Source organism: Canis lupus, chromosome 3 (genome assembly GCF_048164855.1).
Source record: "Canis lupus baileyi chromosome 3, mCanLup2.hap1, whole genome shotgun sequence".
NCBI classification, from domain to species: Eukaryota; Metazoa; Chordata; class Mammalia; order Carnivora; family Canidae; genus Canis; species Canis lupus.
Window position 1 is genome coordinate 43,611,921 of NC_132840.1, and position 26,049 is coordinate 43,637,969.

Consider the following 26,049-nt stretch of genomic DNA (forward strand, 5'->3'; position numbering starts at 1 on the left):
GCATCACTGAGGAGCACTGTGATGATCCACACCAAACTCCTCCAAGGCAAGAGATACAGGGAGGAGCCTTATGAGAAGGGGCACGCTGCCTATCACAAATAATACAGCTATAAATAACTTGCTCTCCACAATGAGACTATCTTCTTTTATGACATTCAAAATAACTCCTTGGGAAAAAATGAGTGGGAAATATCAGAAAAGGAGACAGAACATGAGAGACTCCTAACTCTGGGAAATGAACAAGGGGTGGTAAGAAAGGGAGGTGGGCGGGGGGTGGGGGTGACTGACGGGCACTGAGGGAGGCACTTGATGGGATGAGCACTGGGTGTTATTCTATATGTTGGCAAATTGACCTCCAATAAAAAATAAATTAAAAAAAATCAAAACATCAATCATCAATCAAACAACATTCTCCTTGGTAAAAACAGTTTATAGATGGGTAGGAATTACACAGACTGAATATTCCTTCACAAAGACTTGACCCTGAATGACATTTTTAAGTGAATAAAATTTTCTTCAGGTAACATCCTTCACATCAAATTAACAGCTCTCAGTGAACTCTAGTTTAGATGACAGTAGCTGCCTGTAGAACAGTATTGAGAAGGATTTTAAGGCTGGTCCTGCACAAAAGGAAAAAGTGCAGTGATGGCAATGCCCACCATGGGCAGAGGTGCAAGGGGTGGGCACGTGGGCCACCAATCTGATTGGCATCACTAGCCCAGAACTTTCACCCGAATACAAATTTCTGAGATCAGCCAACATTCAAAATCAGGACACTACTATAATTGTGCTACCTTTTATAAATGTTCTAAACAAGATTTGGGCTCTGCAGAGAACAGGGGTCAGCCAAAAACTGTCAGTGGTTAAACTGAGATGTGTGAAGATGTATAAAAAGCACCGCCCCCACAATTAATTCTGTAACCAGCAGGAAGATTTACCTGATGTCCTTGGGAAGTTCTGGCAACTGCATCTTCTTCATCATGGCATAGTGGGAGATGGCCAGGACAGCCATTCCCAGACACTCATTCTCAATATCGTGCCCATCCTGCTCAGTCTTGGGGTCTCGAATGGGAGCCAGGCATTTGACCAAATCATACTGTCCCTTTGGAGCAAAGGTGAGAAGAAATGAGCCACCACTTAAGTTTCAAGCCCATGTCTCTAACCTTGACAGTAAAGTTCCCCACACAGGGAGGTGCCACCCAGAAAAGCAGTACAGCAATGAGACTAATAGGATTTACAGCTTCTCTGGCACCAAAGTTCTTTCTCAACAGTTGAGTATGAAGGGTTCAGGCAATGTTCTCCCCAGGTTAATTTGTTTTTTTAACAAATATTTACTGAGCAGTATGTTACCTGCTAATGAATAGCATAAACATGTAAGAGTCCTTCTCAGGGTTTATCTATAAATGATGGCAGCCAGCAGAGTGTACTAGGTTTTGGACAGCACCAGGGCAAGAGAGAGTGACAGCTGGTGGCACTGGCTCATTGATCCCATATACACTGAGATAGCCTAGCCTAGGGAACTGAGTGTCTAACTGACAGGGCACCACACCCTGTTTGGAGGCTGATTTAGAAAAAGGGGAAGGAATCCACATTCTACAGTGTGTCATTACCACACAGATTTATTGTTATCTGTTGTTTAAGCTTCTAGTAGTGAAATGTATCACCAAAATATTACCACCACCACCCCCTGCTGGAGGTGCACAACCACCCAAGAGCCAGTGAGGGCTTCAAAAACAGAGAAAGAAAACTAAAAATCAGTACTCATCACTTGTCTTGTATAGAGTAATGACAATGATGGCAATGCTAGCTCCCTTTTCTTAAACTCTAACCTCAGTGCTAGACACTGTGTTAGGTTCCTTTTATATACTGTTTACTTTATCTTTCCAACAACCCTATGAGGTGGATGCTAACATTATCACTTCTACTTAGCAGATGAAGAATCTAAGGCACCCCAGGGTTAAATCACTTCACGCACGCATTTGGTAATTATTGATTACTGAGGACCAATTATGGGCTAGATGTCATTCTAGGTGCCAGGGAGATACACAGCAGTAAGCCAAACTGCATCCCTGACCACAGGAAGACTCCATGCTGAGAAGAAAGAATAGACAAGCAGAAATACAGAACATCAAATAGCTATAAGAAACAAAGTCAAGTGGAAAGATAGAGTGCCATGGGAGCCAGGGACCCAGGAAGTGGTGGAGGTAAGTCAAACCTAGATGTGACTCCAGGGCTCTGGTTTTGCAACACTGTGCTACAGCCACACTCAATCCTTACTAAGTACACTCAACACTTCAGCTGTTCTCTAGCTGGAACAGAGGTAGACGTGAAAACTGAGGGCAGTGTTTCTATATAAGTAAGACTCGCTTTCCCTGAAGGTCCTTTAACTTAGTGGTTTCTGGATGGAGGCTTCTCACTGCTGCAGTTCCTCTTCTTTCCAAGATAGACTGCTTGTTTCTCTCAGGTAAGAAAAGGCCACTGTTCACTTCCATAAACTCCTAAAGACCAACCAACAACAATCATCTCTGCCAGCAACGTGTGAAGAACAGAACAAAATCTGAAACTGTTTTGTTTGGCTGTGATTTTCTGTAAACATCACTGTATAACTACTTCAACTAACTCATTCCTGAACCTCTCAAAGGTCAGATTCTAATGCAATACTTATTCTTGAAGTATGGCATGCTCTTCCTTTGAATATAGAAAACTGGAAGGTTGAACAAAAAATGATTAATCTGAAAATAGCCAGTTCATTTAATTTTTTCAACATACTATCTGCCCAGGGCTGTGCATTTCTGTTGCCTCTAAGGCTACTTCTAAGATATGTATGGAATGGGGACCAAACCCAACCAGAAACTAAAGCTGTACAATGGACTATAACTGGGACATAAAAATCACATGTGAAAGCATATCCCAAAGAAATACTACAACACATACAGAAACACACATGAAGGTTGTCCACAATAACCTGTTACTGTAAGAGTGACAGCATCCTAGGGAAACTTAGGAAAAGCCAAAAATGTCCACAAAGAAGAAATGAATTAAATAAATGAGGCCTTTTCCTCTGGACTGCAGCCTTCTACTCACTTCCCACCTGCAATCTCCACAGGCATCTCCAAAAGAAAAGGCCTGTTCCCACCCCTTCTCCAACTTGTCTTCCCTACATAGGGAAGGACTTTGTTATCTAGCAAACACTGCCCAAAACAGAAACCTCAACATCATCTTTGATACTTCAGAGTTTCTTCCTTTCCACAACCAACCCATCAGTAAATCCTATCAATTCTATCTCTGGAATTAATGGTAGATCCAACCATTTTTCTCTAACATTACTACCACTGCACTAGGTCAAACCAGCATCTTCTCTCCCTGGGACCAAAGCATAGGATCCTCTCCTCATCGGCCTTCCCAGTCTCACTCCTTATCACCCTCCTCTCCTTCAGATACACACACTTTCTCCTCAGCTCTGGCCTGCCCCATAGCCTTCCTGCATTCTGTTCTCTCCCTATCAGATGTTTTCAAGCAGGGAGATTTTTCCCTGGAGGGTATACCTGGCAATGTCTGGAGGCATTTTTGATTGTCACAACTGGGGGGATGGCATTTAATAAGTAGAGGCCAGGGGTCTGGGTAAATATCCTACAGTGCATAGGGTAGTTTCTCACAGCAAAAAATTACTCAGCCCAAAATGTCACTAGTGCTGCTGTTAAAAAACCATGCACTAGAGAAGAAATAATTTCCCCGCTCCCTCCTTAGAACTGCAGACTCCTTGTTCTTCCAGATTTGGTAAAAGTGTCACCTCCTTAGAGACTTTGTCTGATCATACTATTTAAATTAGATATTCCCACTCCAATCCCCTCCCCATATTCCCTGTCACAAAAGCTTTTTCCTTCATGGCACTTCTCACAATTCTTCTGTATTACCTATGTATCATTTTATTTGCTCATTTGTTTTCTCTTTGTCCCACTTGATTTGGTATCTGATGCTGCAGAGACCATGTCTGTCTTGTTCACCACAGTGTCTGTAGCACTGCAGCAAAGAGTACACAGACATTCAGTAAATATTTGTTGAATGAGTGAATTATTATGAAGCCATTATATACTTTTAATTGACATCTCAAATATCATCAATAGGATGGATAAAAAAGCAGTTTATAAAATAATACAATATTTTTAAAAAACTACACAGTACATAATATATGCCTACATGGTAAAAACTCAGGAAGCATGTCACCAAAAATGTTGGGTATCTCAGGGTAATATAATTTAGGTGACTCTTACTTCTCTTCTGGCTTTTGTCTACCCTACTACCGCTGTGACCAAGAGTAGCCACCTCTTTCCTCCCTGAATATTACTCTGACTGCTGAGATGTCCCCATTCACCCCACTGAACTACACCTTCCCTCATTTACAGCTTGCCTTTGCTCTTTCCATGGGAGGCACTGTGGATGAGAAGTAAAATGATAGGAGATGAGGGAGAAAGAGAAGAATAGGGAAGAAATGAAGTCTTAAAAGCTCACAAGTGGGACAACCAGCCCCCTGGGATACTGAATTGCTGCCTTTATGCTCTTCATCTTGGGCAAGTCCACAGGTGGCAAGGCCTGACCAAAGAGAGGGCCATAAAACAAATACCCTAGCTACCAACAAGTTCAGCTGCTCAAGGGAATCTGAACTCTGTGATGCCTTACCCTTCCCGGGAACTCTAGTTTCTCTTGGGCCCAAACGTCTCACCTGAGCAAAGAGATACTCCAAAGAACTGGCATCAAGAAGAGGGGTAGCATCTGGAACTTTTTTTTTCTCATAGCCATTTTTCTGCTTCTTTGGAGAATGTCGCCATACAGACTGCTCATTATCATTAGTCCCATGCCAGTTGGTGAAATAGAACCTGGAAGACAGGAAATAAACATCAATTTTGGGAAAGGGGATCTCAGAATGCATGGGAGAGGTATCCTGGTTATACCCAGAGTGCTCAGTGCTGGAGGCTAAACTTGCCTGAAAAGCAAGACAGACAGACCTGTGGAGCTCTTCATTGGTTATAAAGTCCTTTTTCTTTTCACTCTTACAAGCACTCTGTGAAGAGTGTCCTGCCAGAACCTATGACTCAGGGAGATAAAGTGACTTTCCACTACACCTTCCTAAATAGGAAGCTACAGCTGATGAGACCAGAGGCTGGCCCGGCCACTCCCTTCACCTTTAATAAGGCCACCCTGCCTTGTTTCCAAGACCCATTTTATTCATATTCCAACATTTCTGTTCAAACGATTTTAGTTTCCTTGTATAATCAAGATGTACAGGTAATATAGCACTGTTTCTTTTCCCATTTTTCCAAAATTGATAGTTTATTTTACAATGAATACAGCTGAAGTAGAAGAAATATATGAGCACTACCACAAGCATCAGCTTCCAGTGGAATGAAACTAATAAGCACTTTATGCCATTTAATCCTTACAGCAACTGCACAAGGGAAGTTCCAGTGATTCTATTTTACAGGCAAGGAAAACTGAGGTTCCAAGAGACTAGGTGATCTGACCACAATCCTGTTCTCTTAACTACTACTTACCTCTGCCACCTGTAAGAGAAACACAGTGAGTTCTGGAATGTGAGAAAGTGAATGGTCCAAGCTGATCCAGCCCATCTCTAGGCCACAGACCCAACTGGTACCTGGGTTTTACTTCCTTGACATGCCCATGTGCTGACAAAAAACAACCATGGAATGAAGAAGCAACAAACAAATTTCCTCCCAATTGCCAGACTGAGGAGTCCACTTTTCAATGGCAGAAAAGAGCACAGGATGGGAGGACTCAACCAGCATCAGCGATCCCAGGTAAGCAGAAAATAAGAAGTGAACGGATTCTACCAACTGAGCAAATACAGGAAAATCTGACACTGGGGCAGGAAAAAAAAAAAAAGAAAAGAAATCAATGAGGACACAGCCAACTTCTCTGGCTATCAAATCAAGTCCAAAACAGAGAGTTCTCATCATTCACATGATAAGCAGACATCTACTAGAAGTTCTGGGAGTCAGTGTGGAAGGAGACAGGTGAAAGGTTCCAAGGACGATAAAGACAGTAGTAGCTAAGAGCTTCTCAACATTTACCCTGTGCCAGGCACTTCTTACACAAACATGCAAAGCAGGGCTCTCAGAGAAGGGCATGCAGACATGTAAATTCTGTCTGGCAGTGGATGTAGGGAATGAGAAAATGAGAATCATGTGCAATATGGAAAGGTACCTGGGAAAAGGCATAAAAGAATCTCCAGGATGGAGGAGGCTGTTTGAAAGAGAAGCACTGAAGACAGATTTTCCCTGAACCAGTACAAGGCATGGTCCTCTTCTGCTGCATCCCATGAGTCTCACTGAGAAAGAATCCTAGGACCTGGTAAAGCCAAGGGCCCAATATGTTTGGGCAGAACATGATCTTCAATGGGATCTGAATAAAAACATTCTTCAAGGCTGTTACCTGTGCCCTGTGGGACCAGCTCTGATTTGGAAATCTTTTGGCAAGATGTTCAAACAGGATAGGGCTGAGGAAATGAGACTAATGTACAGCTTTACCATTTCAGTAATGGCTGAGCAGAGCCTAAAGCAAGGCTGGGTCTAGAAATTGCCCACTGGCAAAGGCTGACAGCTATTTAGTAAGATGAAGAAACAAAAAACATAAACCTTCAAATTAGTGACTATCAAAATCAGTACCTTCCTAATTTTGTCCTAGTAAGACAAAACTAGAAGGTACATTTGTTTTAAACTCAAATGGAATTTAGACAGTGTTCTACTAGTTTCAGGTGTACCAAATAATGATTCAACAATTCTATAACATTCCTAGAAAAAAACACACAGGCAGTAATCTCTTCAACATCAACTGCAGGAATATTTTTCTAGATAGGTCTCCTGAGGCAAGGGAAAACAAAAACAAATTATACTGAGCTGATACCAAAACAAAAAGCTTTTGCACAGGCAATGAAAACCATCAACATAACAAAAAGACAACCTACCAAATGGGAGAAGAAATTGCAAATGACATTTCCAAAAAGGGACGAATACCCAAAATAAAGAACTTCTATGACTTGAAACCAAATAACAAATAATCCAATTAAAAACTGGGCAGAAGACATGAACATTTTTCCAAAGAAGACATACAGACAGCTAACAGACATATGAAAAAATGCTCTATACTCCTTTTTAAAATTAATTATCAAAATGTCCATCAAACTTGGGCCACACACAAATTTCTGGTATTAGAACATGCTAATGGAAAAAAAATATAGAATGGCATAAATAAATGTAGTATAATAGCTGTGTAGATTCCTTTTCATCATGGCGTGAAGGGACAACACAGGAAGGAAGGGGGAGGACGAGATAGATAAACAGATAGACCTATTAAGGAGATGTGCCTTCTTTGCAAGTTTTTGAGAAAATTACATTACAAATGACTGCATATTCTAAGTTTACATATAGATATTATACACAACAAATTCTCTCTTGGTTTCTATAGAACTTTACTAATGGATAGTGAAATTCATTTGAATGAAAGAGCAAGAAAATATTTTTTCTTGAAAAGGAATAAAAAATATGCTTATCTTATATTAAGATACATTATAAAACAGTAACTATTAAAAGTATTATCTAAAGACAGAGAATTATAATTGAAGCACAGAGTATTTCCCAAAATAGAGCTGGGATTCCACTGAAATAGTCACTAACATTTGTTTTCATATTACACCATCTTTAGTGGTGAGATTATGAGGTTTTAAAGTTTTTGTAGTTTGTTGTAATGCAAATGTTTTAGCTTAGGGTGGGATTTTTTTTCCAAGTTCAAAGAGCCTGTGGTAACAAAGCAATATCCTGTTGAAGCGCAATGTCAGGTACAAAATCAAGGTGCCAAAAACGAAGTAGCCGTGCACTTCCTGGCAGCTAACAGTACAAGGAGGAGGCAAAGACAGCCTTTAGGGGTGAGGGACTCACACAGTCAACAAAGACCTTGAGACAAAAATGTCTCAAGGAGGGCTCTGGAGCTGACAAGAGGTATATGACACCAGGTATATGACTCTGGGTAACTAACTCATATCTCCCTTTGGGACATCAGTCATTCTACCACCACCACCCCCCACTCCAAACAGTTGTGATAGTTAAATTAGATAAACTCAGGTCTCATCCAAGACCCCAATTCTACCATTCCAGATTCTGAGCCAAGTGGAGAAACCTACAGGGAAGGACTAGAGCTCAGTATGACATGCTCCCTCCCTGGACTGCCAGCTGCAAAGACACATTTCAATGCTGGAACACACAGCCAACCCCCAGGCCACAAAAAACAAGATTATACTTTGAAAAACAAATCCAAATATAGTCATAAGGCTCAGGTGGGTGGGGTGAATGTTTCCCTAAATCTGGGGCGTGAAATCTCACATGGTGTACACCTCTCCCCTTAAGGTGAGATCTTGGGTGAGTACAGAAAGAAGAAAAAAAAAAAAAAGTCAGCCCTAGGATGATTATCAAAGAAAGTAGATCTGGTTCAACTGCTGCTGAGGAAAACATCCAGACCATTCTGGAATGTTAACAACTCTACCAACTTCCCAAAGGAAAGAGCAGCTAAAGTACTGGGGAGAGCCTCTGAGATCCCTGAGGGCTTTTCCAGCAGGTCCTTACATTCCATTAGCACCTGACCAAATCTAATTTCATCACGTCTAAGTAAGTTAAGATCCTTTTCAAAAGGTATACACATGGTTTATAAGCACCTTTGCTAAATATATATTCACTTGTGCTTTACTAGTATCTATTTTCAATTCTATTGAAAACCTATTTTCAATTCTAGATACATAGCAAATGGGTTTTTAAACTCAAGAGACTACATTGTAGTCTCTTGACTACAGTCAGAAGTCAGAAGTACTGTCTATACCCCCTTGGAAGATTATGTGACATTTAAGAAAGTCTACAATATAGGAGAAGAGGCAATATAGGAGAAGAGGCATCAGAAGAAAAGTGAGAATCCCGCCCACTAGACAAAAATCCTCAGGAAGTGGATCAAAATATCTACCCCTTGAGAACAAGACCAAACTAGAATTTCTAGGGAACCACTTTAAGCAGTGCCTCTCAAACTCTTTAGCTGCAACTTTTAAGAAGAAATAGTTTATTGTATCATGACCTGATACACAGACTTGCATATCACAAACAGAAGTTGTAAAAACAAAAACAGTATTTTTTAGCATATGTGTATATGCTGATATTACCTATTCTTGCCTGTTTCTTTTTTAAAACAAATTCTAGTCACAACTCACGGAATTAAATTCATAATGAAGACTCACCGCTTGAAAAATTCTGCTGTAGGATAGTAATTCTATTCAAAATACCCTCTGCATAATAATGTCTTTTGTAAAATGTGGCAGAAGGAGATGATCAAATTCATCTTGAATTGTATTTCAAATACCGAAAAAGTCCTTTCTCATACCAAGCAAATACAAAACTTAACCAATTACAAAATGACTACAAACCTTCTTAGTAAGTGACTCAGGGCTCCAGGCTAACTTTCATACCCCTGAAAGAGGAAGCCAGGCAGGGACCCATACCTCATCCGGTAGTGGAGCCGGAGCGATGTCTTGTCATCAACGGTGATGGTGCGATTCGGAGCATACCAGAGCTTGGTGTTCTCATCATACAGGGCAAAGAGGTTGTGACAAAGTGGAGAGATACCTGGGGAAAAGTAAAGAACATATCAGAAAATTGAAGATAGATACATTAGGTCATCTGTTTTCAAAGCAAGGACAACAAATTCTCTTATCCGAAGAATCTAGGTCACATTTTTATCCTCTTAGGGCAAATATGACTTCCAACCATGTTTAATCAGACAGTTTTAATCATGATAATTAAGAACCATGGCTCCCCAGGAATATGTACTGTAGCTCCTGGCAAACCAGATTAAAACCATTTTAAAATAAAAGTCTAATATTTCTCATCACAGTGTCTATGACAGTCTTAATAAATCCTGCCTAAAAGAAAAAATATGCCAGCTGAGAGGTTCCCGGATCCCACCTGATGTGCACCTTGCTAATCCCAGAGACACTCTAGGAGTTTAGGAAATCCCCAATCTGCTCCTACAGAAATGTTTTAACAATTCTAACACACTGTGATTATGCATTAAACATGCAAAGAAGTTCCTGGCAGTAGCACACGAAATCATGTGTTAGAATAACCAAAGTGATTTTTGTCAGTGATAAAAAATCTATTACCGTTAATAATAAATAAATACACTTAAGTACTCTGTATAGTTATCATAAATATTTTTTATTAGTAGCCAACTAAAAAGAAGATACATGCTTAACAAGAGTGGTGCGATAGTGCTCCCTTGCTGCCCTACCCCCACGAACTGCCTCCTTTGACACAAGGATGATTAAAAAGATAAAAGAGATTATGAAGCCAAGAAAGCACCTTTCCATTGACTTCTGAGCCCATGATTAAAATTACACAGACGTGCAATCTAAAAGCATGGGGGAAGGGAAGAAGGTGATTGCAAATAATCAATTATGACTGATATTTTCATGTATGGCCAGGGCTCGAACAAAGATACAGTCATCTGAGCAATATATGAACATATAAGGTAATTGCCATTTCCCAAATCAGACATCCCAAGTGAGACTGGCACCTACAGGGACCTCGGCACCAACTCTCTCCAGTGCACACACTGTGTGAAGAAGCGGCAGATGCCCTGACATCCTAACGCGTTCCTCCTCGCTGAGGTGTCAGTTCCTGCCTCTCAAGGGATCTGCACCAATCCCCTTGGAAGTCACTCCCCCTTATACAGAGAGGATGGGGGTAAACTTCAAAGAGTATTTTTCCTTGAGAACAAAAGCAAATGAGTTTTAGATCCAGTATTGTTAGGACTATGTTTTAGGTATACTATAGGTCTTCCTTCACGAACTGGCCTTTGTGGGCTGGCCTAGAAACGCAGCCTTTCTTCACACATACTCAGACTTGAATGTGCACTGACACATACATCTTGAAGCATAATTTATTTCTAACCATGAATCTGTAATTCTACCACAGGCTTGACTCTAATAATATTAGTACTTATAAACAGGAAGATCAGAGAGAGAGCTTTTTATACAAAAATACTGGATAATTTTAACAACACTAACATTTACTGATGGTTAGGTGTCAGGCATCAGGCTAACACATTCTACATTTATTATCTTTTAATCCTCCTAACACTTAATGAGGTAATTAATGTTTCTGCCATTTTACCAGTGAAGAAACTGTGGCCTCTCGAGATTTAGTCTGATTCAAGGCTACTTGGCTAATAAAATGCAAAGTTAAGATTCACACCAAGAAAGAGCTACCAAGGAAGTAAAAGAATGAGAGTTGAAAGAACAAAAACTGACCATATATTCAGTGGACAAGAAGGAAGAAAACAATACTGCTTCCAATTACCACTTACTATAATAATAACCAGAACTATAAGAATACATGGCTTTTTGTACTCATATACTTTTAAAATTAATACATGTTTGCACCATTCCCCTAAGTCAGTTATCAAAGAGCCCACTCATTCTCTACAGACCAGGCTTAGCAGCTAGTGCCCCACACTGACTGGCCCTCAGCCCAGAGCTACAGCAAACTGAGTGGCTACGTCTGCCTGTGGACTCAGGCTCTTGCCCCTTATCTCCTTTAGCAGCCCCTTGGCTTTCTCATTAAATATAGTCCAACAACTCCATACAAACCCGATGGCAAGAAGCTGGGCTAACAGAATAAACACTATAAACTAAACCTCAAGGGAAAGGATTTGAAAAACACACACCTTAAAAAAAAATACATCAGAAGCATCAATTTACGTCTAGATTTTCGCTAATTACAAATACTTTTAAAATTGATGTCTAAAGCTAGATCCTTATATACTTTGGTATCTAGTCAAAATCACCACTATAATCTATATGTCTCAGCCAATTTTATCTAGTGTCATGTTTAGTTAGTAAGGACCTACTACACTCTTCCCTATAGCACCAACCTTTTTCCCCTTTCATTGGAACTCTGGTATTTAACGCATTTGAGGCAGAAAGATATACATCAGAAGAAAAATGGATTTCTAGACAAGCTGTATCACAAACTAGGTAGGTATTTCTTGAAACGTCCATACTACCCCACCACAGTTGTGAGGGCTAAAGATGATATAAATGAAGCATGGATTGTCTGCCATCATTGCTAGTCGCATCATCATGAGGTTTCATTAAGATATAATTTACATATCATAAAGTCTACCCATTTTAAGTGTACAATTCAGTGAATTTTAGTATATGTACAGTTATACAATCATCACCACAATCCCAGGGGATCAGATCCTTACGTTTCTACGATTTAACTTTACTAGTCATATAAAAGTAGGTAGACAAAAACTGTCACTGATTCCAAGTTCAAAGGATAATGAAAGGGGCTTCATTTTGTTATTCACTTTGGTTTCTCACCTTCTGAGGGCAACAGGCTAACTTAAGTAAAACAAGGCTCACTTGGGGGAAAAGAAAGACCATGTTGTTCACAGCCTCACTGCCCTTTGTACAACCTGGCATTGAGACCAAGCCACGAAGTGACAACTTTTCACTTCAGGTCAGCATCATGAGGGGGAAGCAAATTATAGTGGCAGAAGGATGGATCATACTTTTCAGAAGAAGTTTTGAACAATCATTCAGATATTGAGAGATGCCACGTACTCATCTTGTAACTTTGTACCAGATGCTTTTACTGATTTAGTGCTGATATTATTCCAATTTCCTAGAGGTAGGGGAAATAAAAACTGACCTCCACAGAAGGCAAGCATCATTCCTTGGTATCGCAAGCTCAATTAGTGACAGAGCAGGAATAAGCCATTTTATGATGAAGAAAGTGAAAAGTGTAACTCCCAGAATTAAAATCATTGGCCTAAGATCAAATGCAATTAAGTGGCAGAGGCAGAGCAGAGCCTCTGCCTCACGGAGCCCACACCTCTTTCCACTTGGCAGAGCTCCCAGGGGCAGAGACACCAGGATCTGCCTGCAGGATGGTGTGCCACGGAAATGTACCTTGGGCAACTGCCAGTACTCACAGCATTCCTGCGCGGCCCTGATGCATAGCTCCTCTGCTGTGTACTCTCCGCTGCCCAGCCGGAGGGGCTCTCTATCAGAAAGATAGAAGAGCACTTCCACCCCTGGTTCAGGGGCCTCCAGATTCACCTCAGTCTTCTTGGAGCTCCTCATTTTAGCACAGAAAGCCATGGCATTGCAGTCCTCTTTTATATTTAGATACTGTAGTGGAAGGAAAATGAGATAGTGTGGTCATTCTATGTGCTAAGGTTCAAGTGGTAAAAGAAAATGTTAGGAAGGTAAGAAGGCAGAAATATATCTCAAGCAGGTAGGTATCTCCCCTTGCCTTTCCCTCTCTGAAAATCAAATGCATCATAACTTATGATAGGTGAAACTATCCATTGTAACGATGAAAATAATCAATTCTAATTGATTCTAATTATGATGATCAGTCCATATTCTCAAAAATCAGACTAATTTTAGACAGACTAAATTTGTCTTCTCTATTTGTACAAAAGTGGTAGTTGAAAAATGTGGTTCACTCTGGAACCACTGATGTTAATGCTACTAATGTTGCTACCTCTACTAGAATTATTTCACTTTTGAATTGACCTATGGCATAGATCACATCATCTTTGTCTACCTCCCACCACTCTATGAGCTGAGTAAGGGCATGAACCCATATTTTATCTATCTTCATGCCCCCAGAGCTTAGCCCAGGGCTGGCTCTGAAATAGTATATGCAAAGTGACTACCAATTCAGGCTGATGAGCCATATGAAAGGGTCTTTAAAATTAAATGAACAGAGCCAGGTGCTTGTCACTCCACAGGCAGGTAGGATGATGGGTAGCACTATGTGGCAGCAGAAGAAGGGCTGGAAGCCTTGTTTTGAAGAGGTCAGAACTTGGTGAGAAATTTACAAATAAGTCATTCACCTGAGCTCCCTCTAAAGGGAGGGCAACTAGGATCAAAGAGCCAGCCCCAGCAACTTAGCCTTAGACAAGGCAGAAAGGAAGGGTGACAAAGGAAAGCCCTACACATTCTTTCTTCCCCTCACTCTGACACCAGCTGCCTACAAACTAATTTCCCTGACCCCAGGTTCTTACTTTCCTTCTGCCTGCCAAGCCAAACTTCACTTAGCCCTCAAAATAATGCCTCTGTAACACATATCGGATCCTCTGATTAATCTACAAGTGAAATCTCAAACTCCTAACAGAGGCCCTCCATCACCTGCCAGCTAGCCAATCCCAAGCCTCATCTTCCATCACTCCTGGCCTCTGACTTCATGCCTGAAACCCACAGAGCTAGCTCCCTCCCTATTCTGTGTTTCACACCTTCTTGCCTTTGGTCATCCTGATTTCTCTACCAGGAATACCTTTCATCCCCTTCACGGCAAACTGCAATTTCCTTTAGAACTTAGCTTGGAGGGATGCTTGGGTGGCTAAGTGGTTGAGCGTCCGCCTTGGACTCAGGTGGTGATCCTGGGGCCTGGGGATCAAGTCCCACATCGGGCTCCCTCTGAGGAGCCTGCTTCTCCCTCTGCTTATGTCTCTGGCTCTCATGAATAAATAAAATTTTAAAATCTTAAAAAAAAAAAAAAAAAAAAAGAACTCAACTTGAACATTACCTCTTCCAAGAAGCACCTATGAACTTCCATCCTATCCCCTAAGTTAGATGATCTCTCCCAAACTCACCTCGCTGCACTAACCACACTGGGTTATGACCATCTTACACACATGTCTGTTTGTCTCTCCCACTCATATATGCTTGCCCTTAGGGGCAAGGAACTTTGTATTATTCATCTTTGTATCCCCAGTACCTAGCATAGAGCCTTACATTTAATAGGAACTTGCATAATGGCCCAAGGAAGCTCAAAACAAGACAAGTCATAGAGTGGGGACAACAGCCACAGTTCTTTTCACCGAACTCATGTAATTGATTATCAGCTGCCCTGGTGAGGCAAGATACTTACAGGAAAGACATGAACCAGATGTACCTCAATGCTATAAACTGAGAGGCACCCAATTTTACTTTCTCATCCCTGAAATAAACCTGAAAACCAGAATCTTCCAGAAAACAGGCTGAAAGACTAGGCTCATAACTTACCTTGAGGGTTCAGATCAACTGTCAAGCAAGAATGTTTTCAAACTCAACACTAGGCCCCCAACTCCATCCCACAACAAAAAATAGAAATGGAAAACAAAGCAGCTACAGTCTGCTTTATAAGATATGATAAACCTTTGTCTTTGAGATCCTATATGGGCATGGCAGGAGAAGATCTCAGAGATGGTGTTATACCCTTTCACCCTAAGTAAATAATCAGGCAAGTATATGTAATTATATATGGACAAGGTGTGGTACTTAAAATAAGAGAAAATACAACTGACAACATACACCAGGAGATGAAACAAAACAAGAACTATCAACAGGAAAGGAATACTATGCAGGAATACTATGCAGCTGTTAAAAAAGATGACATAAAGCTACATGAACCCACACTGGAAAATATATAGGACATACTGCAAAGTGAAAAAAGGCACAATATGTATATTATGATCCTTTTGGTCATGCATATGCATAATATGGAAAAATAATAAATTGTTAAAATGCTGAATATCTAGGAAGGATTATAAGAAAACTTTACTTTTTACTTTGGACTTCCTATACTTTCACACTCTTGGGATTTTTATTTTTTGTTTTTTTTTTTAAAGATTTATTTTTATTTACTTATGAAAGACATAGAGAGAGAGAGAGAGAGAGAGAGAGGAGAGAGAGGCAGACACAGGCAGAGGGAGAAGCAGGCTCCATGTCAGGAGCCTGACGCAGGACTCGATCCCGGGACTCCAGGATCGCCCCCTGGGCCAAAGGCAGGCGCAAAACCACTGAGCCACCCAGGGATCCCCACTCTTGGGATTTTTAAACCAGCACACTCAACATTTGGAAATGAACAAAAATTAAGATACTGATATTTAAAAAGTAAAAGATATAAGGGCAGGTAGCCCTATAAGTTCAAAATCAGCTTAATTATTCTCTTTAAAGCCATTTTCCTTTGGTCTTTTAAAAAAAAATATGCAAATGTACATACCTGCATTTATTCGGCTGTCCAATGTCCTCCAAAAGGCAGACTGGATTTTCTTCTCTACTTTCCAAAGTCCGTTTAGAGTCGGGCTAAGACAAGGATAAATAAATAAATCAGCTGCAGAGGTAATTGCATCAGAAAATAAGAGGACACTTTTATTAAGGAAGCAGCCCAAATCATAAGTGGGCAGGAAAAAGCATTTGGGAGGAAGAAGGGGAAAAAATTGATGATGACAGTGAGAGGACAGAGAGACATCTGAAAAGATGGTATTTTCACTGCTTCAAGAAAGGAAGCCAAGGCCTTCTGCTTCCTGGCATAGAGTGCCCTGTCTAGTGTAAGTGAGGACCGTGTGCCTTTTCCGTCAACCTATCTCCCGAGGCTGTGAACAATAGTTTAGGACACCCAACATATGCACTTTTACTTCCCATTTCCATTTCCTTTAGAATTACCCTCCTCCCAACCCGTTCTGTCCTTGGCCTCATTTTAATGGTGAAACATCATATGATACAGTAAAAGGGGGAAGGCCTAAGAATAGGCCTGATGAAAAATGCTTTTAGTTCACCAAATATTTTTTGAGCTATTCTTACTTGAATACTTAGGTAGCAACAACAACAAAAAATACTCATTTGATTCTGTAGAATTAAAGTACCCCATCCCATCATCTTCATCACCAACCACCACCACACCCCCAAAACATACATAAAAGAGCTCTGTATTGTTTTAACAACTTTCCAGGTGCCTCTCACACATCCTTTTTTAATAGTAGAATTAAGTAATTTTTGCAAATAAGGAGCAACCACCCTTAGTGGTATGAAAGTGGTTTCCAAGTTAATGCAAATTACTATCTGTTTTCTCTTGGTCATTCAATACATTTTATTAGAATTCTACTTTAGGAAGACACAGTCCCAAGCATTACACAACAGAAGTACAGAGTGGGGAGGAGATGAGGATGGGTTACCTCTGAGGCTATAGGCCAGTATTCCCACAGAATCTAATGACTGAAGTGGGAGATGGAACGAATGAAAACATAAATGCAATCTAAAATCAATCATGTCACAATACCATCTTCTGGAGATCAGGCAGAGGATAGAAGTATGAATTTTGATATGACAACTCTGACTTGGCTATTTTGACATGGACAATTTTAGCAAGATTCAAAGAATAAATCATTATATTCCCAGCTTTTAAAAATTTAATATAATCAATTGTTTTAATTATGTGAACAGATAGTCTGCCCTGAACCAAAACAGCAATATGAAATTAGTTACATGCTCATTAACACCTTGCTTCGGCTCAGAAGCTGAGTTTCAAATGTCACATTTAGGAAATTCATTATTTTTGAGCAGTTTTTCATTGCCAGAAGCTGACCTATATTAGAAAGCCAACATAAAGAACATGCCAGAAGCTGACCTATATTAGAAAGCCAACATAAGCTCCATGTGAGCTCCTGCTCACATGGAGCTTATAGTCTACAGTGGAATCCAACAAAGAAGCATATAAAGAAGTAATTATAAAGAGCTTAAAATGCCTGAAGGAAAAAGAGAGAGATATAATAGAAGAATGTCATCTAGTGTGGGACTCAAAGAGAAGTAATAATGAGCTGAGATGTAATGGATATCCTGGGAGATGAGGAGAAAGTAGCCTGGGTAAAGGATTAGCATGTGCAAAGGTCCTGTAGAGGAAAGGGGTTGGTCTCATTTCTGCAGCTTCATAAATGGGGAAATCTCTCCAATATTCCTTTATTCTTGGGCAAAGAATAGCACTAGGTGGTTCATCAGCAGTATCTGCTAACACCATGTCTGGGGCCTCTCGATCTGAGTTTTCCTGGAAGCGTGCCATTATATGCTATCATCAAGTATGAATGAAAATTGACCAGATGGGGATGCCTGGGTGGCTCAGCGGTTTGGCGCCTGCCTTTGGCCCAGGGCGTGATCCTGGAGTCCTGGGATTGAGTCCCACATCAGGCTCCCTGCATGGAGTCTGCTTCTCCCTCTGCCTGTGTCTCTGCCTCTCTCTCTGTGTGTCTCTCATGAATAAATAAATAAATAAGAAGAAAGAAAGAAAGAAAGAAAGAAAAGAAAAGAAAAAAAGAAAGAAAATTGACCAGATGGGCTCCATTTTCTGGAGTAGTAAGAAGCCTGCTCCAAATCAGTAAAGGGACACATTCAGAACCCTCAGAGCCTTTCAGATCAGGAAGACAGGTGTAGGTTCCATCAGGCCCAAACTCTTTAATAAAAACTACAGCATATATCCTTTTAGAACTCACAAAGGATTTTAAAATGCACTATCAAATCACATATTATTATTGAACTCAAGAGTCACAAGGTGCTCTGAGCCTCATCTAAGGTTTGAAGGAGTCAGCCTAAAATTACCAAGATTTTTCTAGAACTAGGATTCTATGAAAACCTGTAGTAAAAGAGAGGTCTGCTCTTATATCATTCCTTCTCTACTGCAAGCCACAGTATATTGAAATTACAGTATACCTAATTTTCAAACCGACCTCCAGTATTACTGGACAGGACAATAAAATGGTATTGATTTGTGATGCTAGCCTAGAGATTAAATTCTTAGGGAAAACATAATCAGGAACAGAATTTCTAGACAATATGCATTTACTATGATGTTTTTATATGCTGATGCAATAATAACAAAACCTCTGCTCTCAAAAAACTGACACTAATGATTAAAATGTAAAAATACCCATAAAGCACTTAAAAGACATGCTAGACCATTTTAAGTACTTAAATCTAAGACTGCTGATCCACTTTCTATGAAATGACATCTGTCCTCATTCAGGATGATAAGAGTCTTTTGCTGCTAAAGACTCTGTGTAAAAGCTTCATTCAAATAACATTTCTTTCCATATAAACCAAGCAAGATGCGCTCTCTTTACTTAAGAACAGGTAGGAAAAGAGCAAGATCAGTTTATCAATATTCTGGATAATTCCAAGAAATCAATTCAAGTTTCTTATTACAGATACAAAAAGAAAATCTTTAATGCTTAAAAAACTGACCAGAGTAGAAATCGCACAATACCCTTTAAAAATAGTATGATTCACTCACTGGGTCCCAATCCCAACGCAAATGAATATAAAGAAGCTCAGAAAAATGGGAAGAATAAAAGTGAGTAATCAAAAGCTTTTTTGATGATAGCAGTGTATTCTTCTTCTGTAAGTCTAATTGACTTACAAAATTTCAATTAAAAAAAAAAAAAACTGCCTGGGACACCTGGGTGGCTCAGCGGTTTGGCGCCTGCCTTTGGCCCAGGGCGCGATCCTGGAGACCCAGGATCAAGTCCCACATCGGGCTCCCGGTGCATGGAGCCTGCTTCTCCCTCTGCCTGTGTCTCTGCCTCTCTCTCTCTCTCTCTCTCTCTCTCTCTCTCTGTGACTATCATAAATAAATAAAAATTAAAAAAAAAATCAGGGAAATTTTATAGAGTCTCACCATTCTTTGGTTTACAAAAGTCTCATATAGGAGACAAGTGTATCTGATACTTCCTGAATGAGGGAGAAGTAACAGAAACAAAACACAACTCTGTGGATCTGAACAGGGCCTAGCTACAAACAGAGGGATATCATAACTATTTTCCAAGATGTTAAACTCCTAGAAATCTATCGTCTGAAGACGCAGAAACCCTCTTAAATTGTCAAGGACATCTTTTGAAATATGGGTATCTATATATGGGAAGAATATACAATTAAATTTTGAATAGTGAAGAGACATAAAAATAGACCATGTTAATAATCACAAGTATGATCAGAATAGGATGGCTTTTGGCCAAAGGCCACTGTCAGATTTACATGATAAAAACCAACTGGATGATGGTTAAAATCAATGAGAAGAGTCAGAATACGATACTTTGAGTATCTGGTTATTTTTGCTGAAGAAACCATCACACACACAGGGAGTTACTTTATGTACACCTGAAAGGAATCAAAGCTTTTGATTTCTGAAGTAGGAAATACAAAATGTTGATAAGTTAAAGAACCAAGAAAAATTGAAAAGAAAAATATGTAATTAAAAATATTTCCTGAAATCAGCTGCTCAAGAAATTTTAGGTCTAGGGGCACCTGGGTGGCTCAGTGGTTGAGCATCTGTCTTTGGTTCGGGTGGTGATCCTGGGGTCCTAGGATTGAGTCCCACATCAGGCTCCCCGCTGGGGAGGAAACCAAACATAACAATAGAAGCTCTAATCTATGTTTAGTGCTGATCATCAGCACATATTAGATAATCAATAAGTAGTTAAATATAACTGAACACCGAACAACTCAAGGGTTAGGGGCATTAACCCCTGTGCCGTCAAAAATCAGCGTATAACTTTTGAGTCCCCCCTCCCAATTTAACTACTAGTAGCCTACTGTTGACTGGAAGCCTTACCAATAACACAAATAGTCAATTAACACCTATCTGTATGCTATATATATCACATACTGTGGTCCTATAATAAGGTAAACTAGAGAAAAAAAATGTTATCAGGAAAATCATAAAGGAGAGAAAATACATTTTATACCACTGTACTGTACTTATTTTTAAAAAGTATATAAGTGGACCCATGAAATTCAAACTTGTGTTGCTCAAGGATCAACTGTAGTTGTTAAAAGAAAAATGAAGGTAACAAAGTAAGCAGCATTACTGGCTCAATACACAATCAGCAAGGGTGACCCTGAGCAAATCATTTTAATCTCTGAGCCTTAGTTTCCTCATCCCTTAACCTGAGAGGAAACATCCTGCCTAAAGTATCAGAAAGATCTTTCAAAAAGTCTTCATCAAGCTCCTAACAATGCCTTTTTCTTTTTTTTTTTTTAATTTTTATTTATTTATGATAGTCACACAGAGAGAAAGAGAGAGAGGCAGAGACACAGGCAGAGGGAGAAGCAGGCTCCATGCACTGGGAGCCCGATGTGGGATTCGATCCCGGGTCTCCAGGATCACGCCCTGGGCCAAAGGCAGGCGCCAAACTGCTGCGCCACCCAGGGATCCCACAATGCCTTTTTCAAATAAGGTTGTTGATGTGAAAGTGTTTAGAAAGGCGTTAAATGCTAAAGAAATATATTGTAGGCTTTATGACAAAGGACTTCAGTAGGCTGTGAGCTTATTTAAAGAACAAAAGAATACACAGGAATTCAGAACAAAAGCCTGGTCATAAATCAAGTTCCATTTCATAAATCTAGCAGAGCAGTTAAAAGTGAGTTGGAGTCATCCTGACCTGGGTTTGAATCCTGCCTTCCCCATCTACTAGCTACTGTAATCTTAGGCAAGCTATTTAACATTCTTAAACCTTAATGTTCTTAGTTAAAAAACGCCGGGGCGGGGGGGGGGGGGGGGGGGGGGGGCGGTGGTGGCGGTGCTGGCATTTATCTCACAGAGCTGTGAAGGGTTAAATGAGTTAATGCACATAAAGTGCGTAATGCAGAGTTTAGCAGGCAGCAAGCATTCATATTCTGGCCAGAACTTCTGTTAAACTGATTACATCTTGATGGAACACAGTTCCAGTCAAGAAGAGGGAACTCCAATCTATACAGAGCATCTGCAACATCTCATGTGTGGAGCTGGCACTTGCACTTAATTTTTTTTTTTTTTAAGATTTTATTTTATTTATTCATGAGACATAGAGAGAGGCAGAGACACAGGCAGAGGGAGAAGCAGGCTCCATGCAGGGAACCTGACGCAGGACTCGATCCCGGGTCTCCAGGATCACACCCTGGGCTGAAGGTGGCGCTAAACCGCTGAGCCACCTGGGCTGCCCTTAATTCTTATTATTAAGCAACAGAAGTTTGAGGCCCATCAGTGGGAGTGCCAGAAGTCACACACAGGACTCCAGATTCCAAGGACCTCTCTCTTTCCACTGCAGGTAAAGTCTACTTTAAAATGTCCCTTGTCACCAACATCACAGTCTTCTCTGACTTTTTAGTATTTTTCACAGCCTACCATCCACCTAGAAGACTAAACTCATTCCAAGACCTCCCCTCCAGAGACTGAAAGAACTGTCAAAAAGATGATTGAAACGCCCAGGCCTTACCCACATTCCAACCCACAACTAACACAATTGCTGCAGGTGTGGATAGGACAGTTCTGGTGGTCACTGACTAGGGCCCAATCCACGTGCACACGCAATCTCCTTGAGGCCTAAGACACACACTGAGCCAGGGAAAGGAACTCTGCTTCCCTTCCAGTCTCATGACTAGGGACTGTACCCAAAGGAATTTTGGAAGTCACTTGCAGCAGTTGCTCCCAGTCCCCCCTGCCTTGCTGAGACCCACAATAACTGCTCTGATGAAAGCATCACAAGATACTATGCAGAGCTGATGGATTTTAGCCAAAAGGACGACATAATATAAATACAAAATCTGCTATTTTTTTCCTGTCAGCAAGTCAGAATTATGGCTTTTCTATATGCCATTCCTGCCACACAGAATAACTCACTTCTAACTATAGCAGCAATTCCAGGAATACCCAAGAACCGTAAGTGCTGCTTCATTTACAATAAACTTCTAGGGATGATCAAACAATCAATGCCACCTCGATGGGTTAGGGCTCTCTGTACTGCTCCCAATAATGAGCCTGCTTACCCTAAGAGTCAATTTCTGATCAAAGTGAATATAGTACTTTCCCTAATTAAAGCCAATTAAGTATTTTCCTAAAAGCCACATTGTATCAAGATGCTTTGCTACTTTTCTTCTTTTACCACTAATACATCTATGATGTTATTAGAGAACACAGAATATAGGGGTCAAGAATATGGTGGCAGGAGACCCTCCAAGCAGGGTGGGGAGAATGGCTTCTCTTCACTTTACGTGCTTTTCAATCATTCATTCCTCAAATACATATTAAACACAATCACAGTACAATCACAGTAAAACCTTGCATTTGTACGGTACTTTATAGCTTAAAAAGGGATTTCACATCTATAACCACATTCGAGTCTCAGAGCCCGTTTCACAGATGAGAAGATTCAGGTTCAGATATTCCCACGGTCAAGTAGCCAGTGAGTGGCAAGACTGGGCTCAGACACATTTCTCCGCCTCCAGCTTCACTGCCCTTTCTCACTTTGCCACATTTTCTTGATCAAGGCACCAGGCTTTGGCAGAATCTAAAGAAGCACCACAATTAAAATCTGAGCCCACCAAAAACTTACAGTCTATTAACAGCTGGCAAGATAAACAAGTGCGTGGGGACCTCCAGACAGTAGATGTGGAGGGACGCTAAGACAAGTAGGAGGAACAGCACGGGTCAGAAGAGAGGGGTGTGAAGTGATCAAGGAGAATGGAATTTGTTCCCAGCTTTGAGGAAGACAGACGATTTTAAAAGACAGAAAGGAAGGGTGTGGCTGTTCTGGGAAAGGGCCAGGTGCAAAGAAAATCACGATGGAGGGACAATGTAGGATAGAGGTAGACAGTGTGGAAAGGTAAGGAAAGGTCCAACTGAGGACAGAGTCCACATGCCAGCTTCCTCCTGCGGGCAACAAGAGAAATCGCTTGTAGAAGGAGCCCTTGATCCAGCCCAGTTCTGCCAAGATCTGCCTGGTCTTAAGCAAGCCTCTAAAGTTTTCTGAGCTGAAATACTGTGTAATTAAAAAAATTACTAGATGACCTCCAAGGTTCCTTAAAGAAGGTTTGAAACCATATTATGCCACACCCTAACACAGCTAATTTTTTCATTAATTTGTATTTCCAAGATGACATGCTTCAACAATCTCCTGCTGATAATGCATCTGACAAAGTTTGAGGGTAACCGTAATTTAATGGAATACACAGGAAAAAATACTGAATCCCCCCACCCCTTGCTAACTTCTCCTAATTTATTTGTGTGTCTACACTGCATATTAACCTACCCTCTCTGTGTTATGCACTAAGCTCTTTTAGGGCAAAAACCCATTTGATATTTTTCTTGTAATTCTTTAACCACTCAGGGTTCTTCGGGCAAACAACAGAAACCAGTTCCACTTACCTTAGCATAAAAATGAATTAAGAGAAAGATAACACAGAACAGTCTTATCAGGACACCATTCTAGTCTGGCTACCACTGGTCACCAGCCATTACCACACTGGACTCCTGGCTCTGCTGCTTCCATGAAAGATCTCAAGCCACTCCTACATGTTTGCACCATTCCCTCCAGATTCAAAGTCCTGGGACACAGGGCTCCAAGAGGCTGCACTGAGTTCATGTGTCTGCCATTTCTTTCAATGTTCACAGTGACAACACAGGATCACTCTAGAAATGGAGTTCAGAGCTAAACAATCCCCCAAATGGCAAATTTCACTTCAGTCTATACTCTCATAGAACTTAGCTATTACCTCAAAAGACAGAGGATGTTAAGGGAGAAAAATAAGAAATCTCAAGAAAAATAGTCCTTCTTAAACCTCTCCTCAACCAAGACACTATAATCAGTTTTTATGTTTAGCTTTGAAATACTTGCCAACCAAGTCTTCAATCTTAAACTGCAGGCAGAGCTCCTCAGTGGACCATATTTGTACAAACTAACAATAGATGACTTTTCTCTGTAGATTTGTGTGTTTCTTCATCAATATTATGAGGTTGGAATCTTAGCTATTTTCAGGTTTAATATTAAAAATTCTTTCTATCACCTTTGGCCATCTGCAATTGTATGTAAGCATTATGGTGTCCTTTTATAACCTGTATTCACCATTTTGAACTCCTTTTGGAAAGAGTCTATAATTTCAAGGTGGAGTAATGAATCCTGGAGTTTAAATTGTACATTTCCTCATTGGCAAAACTTTGTAACTCAGGAAAAAGCTAAATCATAATTATTGTCTACTTAAACAGCATCGCTTGGCATTTACTTAGAAGCATTTTTTTTAAGAGTTTATTTATTTGTTCATGAGAAACACACAGAGAGAGGCAGAGACATAGCTGAGGGAGAAGCAGGCTCCCCACAGGGAGCCTGATGTGGGACTCAATCCCAGAACCCCAGGATCACAACTTGAGCCAAAGGCAGATGCTCAACCACTGAGCCACCCAGGAGCCCCAATTTTAATACATTTTTTAAATGCTAAACAAGACCCTCAAAATAGATTTCACAATCCACTAATGAATAACAAACCAGTTTTAAAAACACTGGTTTAAAGGACTCTATAAGATTATGAATAATATTTACTTTATATTCACTATTTATATTCTTTTTTTCTTTTTAAGATTTGAGAGCAAGAGAGAGAAGAGAAAGAGTGCACAAGCAGGAGGAGGGGCAGAGGGAGAGGAAAAGAGAATCAATCCTGAAGCAGAGTCTCCACTGAGCGCAGATCCCAGTGCGTGGCTCAATCCCAGAACCTCAAGATCATGACCTGAACCAAAATCAAGAGTTGGACACTTAACAGACTAAGCTATCCAGGCTCCCCTTATTGTTTATATTCAATGGGTATACCTTCCCCAGATGAACATAAAACACTGAAATGTATTTTATCTGAAATTACTCTGACTCCCAGAAGATCATTCCTCTTTCCCACAGTGTATAGCTGATGATGTTGTAACGCAAATGGCCGTGCTGAGATCAACTGTATGATGCCACACTCCTAGTCTTTGTTTCACAACATAAATTTCTTCCAGAAAGCTCTTCAGTTGGTTAAATCTATATAATGATGCCTGAGATTGAGAAAACACAGAAACTATATCCACAGAGCACAAACTATGCTTTAAATTTTGCCAATAACTACCATTCTTAAAACCCATGATATATTTATAAACCCACGATTTATTCCCACAGTCCCCAATTTCTAACTTTACAATCAGAGTAAAGTTGATCTTTGCAGGAACCCAAAGAATTCAAAATCCATTCTGCTTACTTCTCATCTATGCAAAATCTTTCAATGTATCTCATGTAGATAACCACTGTGAATGGATAGAAGAGTTCAGTGTATGGCCACCAGTGGGAATTTTTGAGGAGTGGGAGTTACATAGGTCTTAGAGGTTTAGATGATAGGTGGTATTC

At 40.4% G+C, this 26,049-nt stretch overlaps 1 protein-coding gene across 8 annotated transcripts in view; it reads right to left on the minus strand.

The window, feature by feature from the left end:
- The window catches only part of JAK1 (Janus kinase 1), a 156,105-nt gene that overhangs the window by 31,241 nt on the left and 98,815 nt on the right, over window positions 1–26,049 (minus strand). For all 8 annotated transcript variants that reach the window (XM_072820623.1, XM_072820626.1, XM_072820621.1 and 5 more), the window contains 5 exons: window positions 16,110–16,192; window positions 13,048–13,246; window positions 9,548–9,671; window positions 4,721–4,874; window positions 939–1,102 (listed from right to left, as the gene is read on the minus strand). In XM_072820623.1, coding sequence (XP_072676724.1) covers window positions 939–1,102; window positions 4,721–4,874; window positions 9,548–9,671; window positions 13,048–13,246; window positions 16,110–16,115 — 647 coding nt within the window. In that variant the 5' untranslated portion in view covers window positions 16,116–16,192. The remainder of the gene's footprint in view (window positions 1–938; window positions 1,103–4,720; window positions 4,875–9,547; window positions 9,672–13,047; window positions 13,247–16,109; window positions 16,193–26,049) is intronic.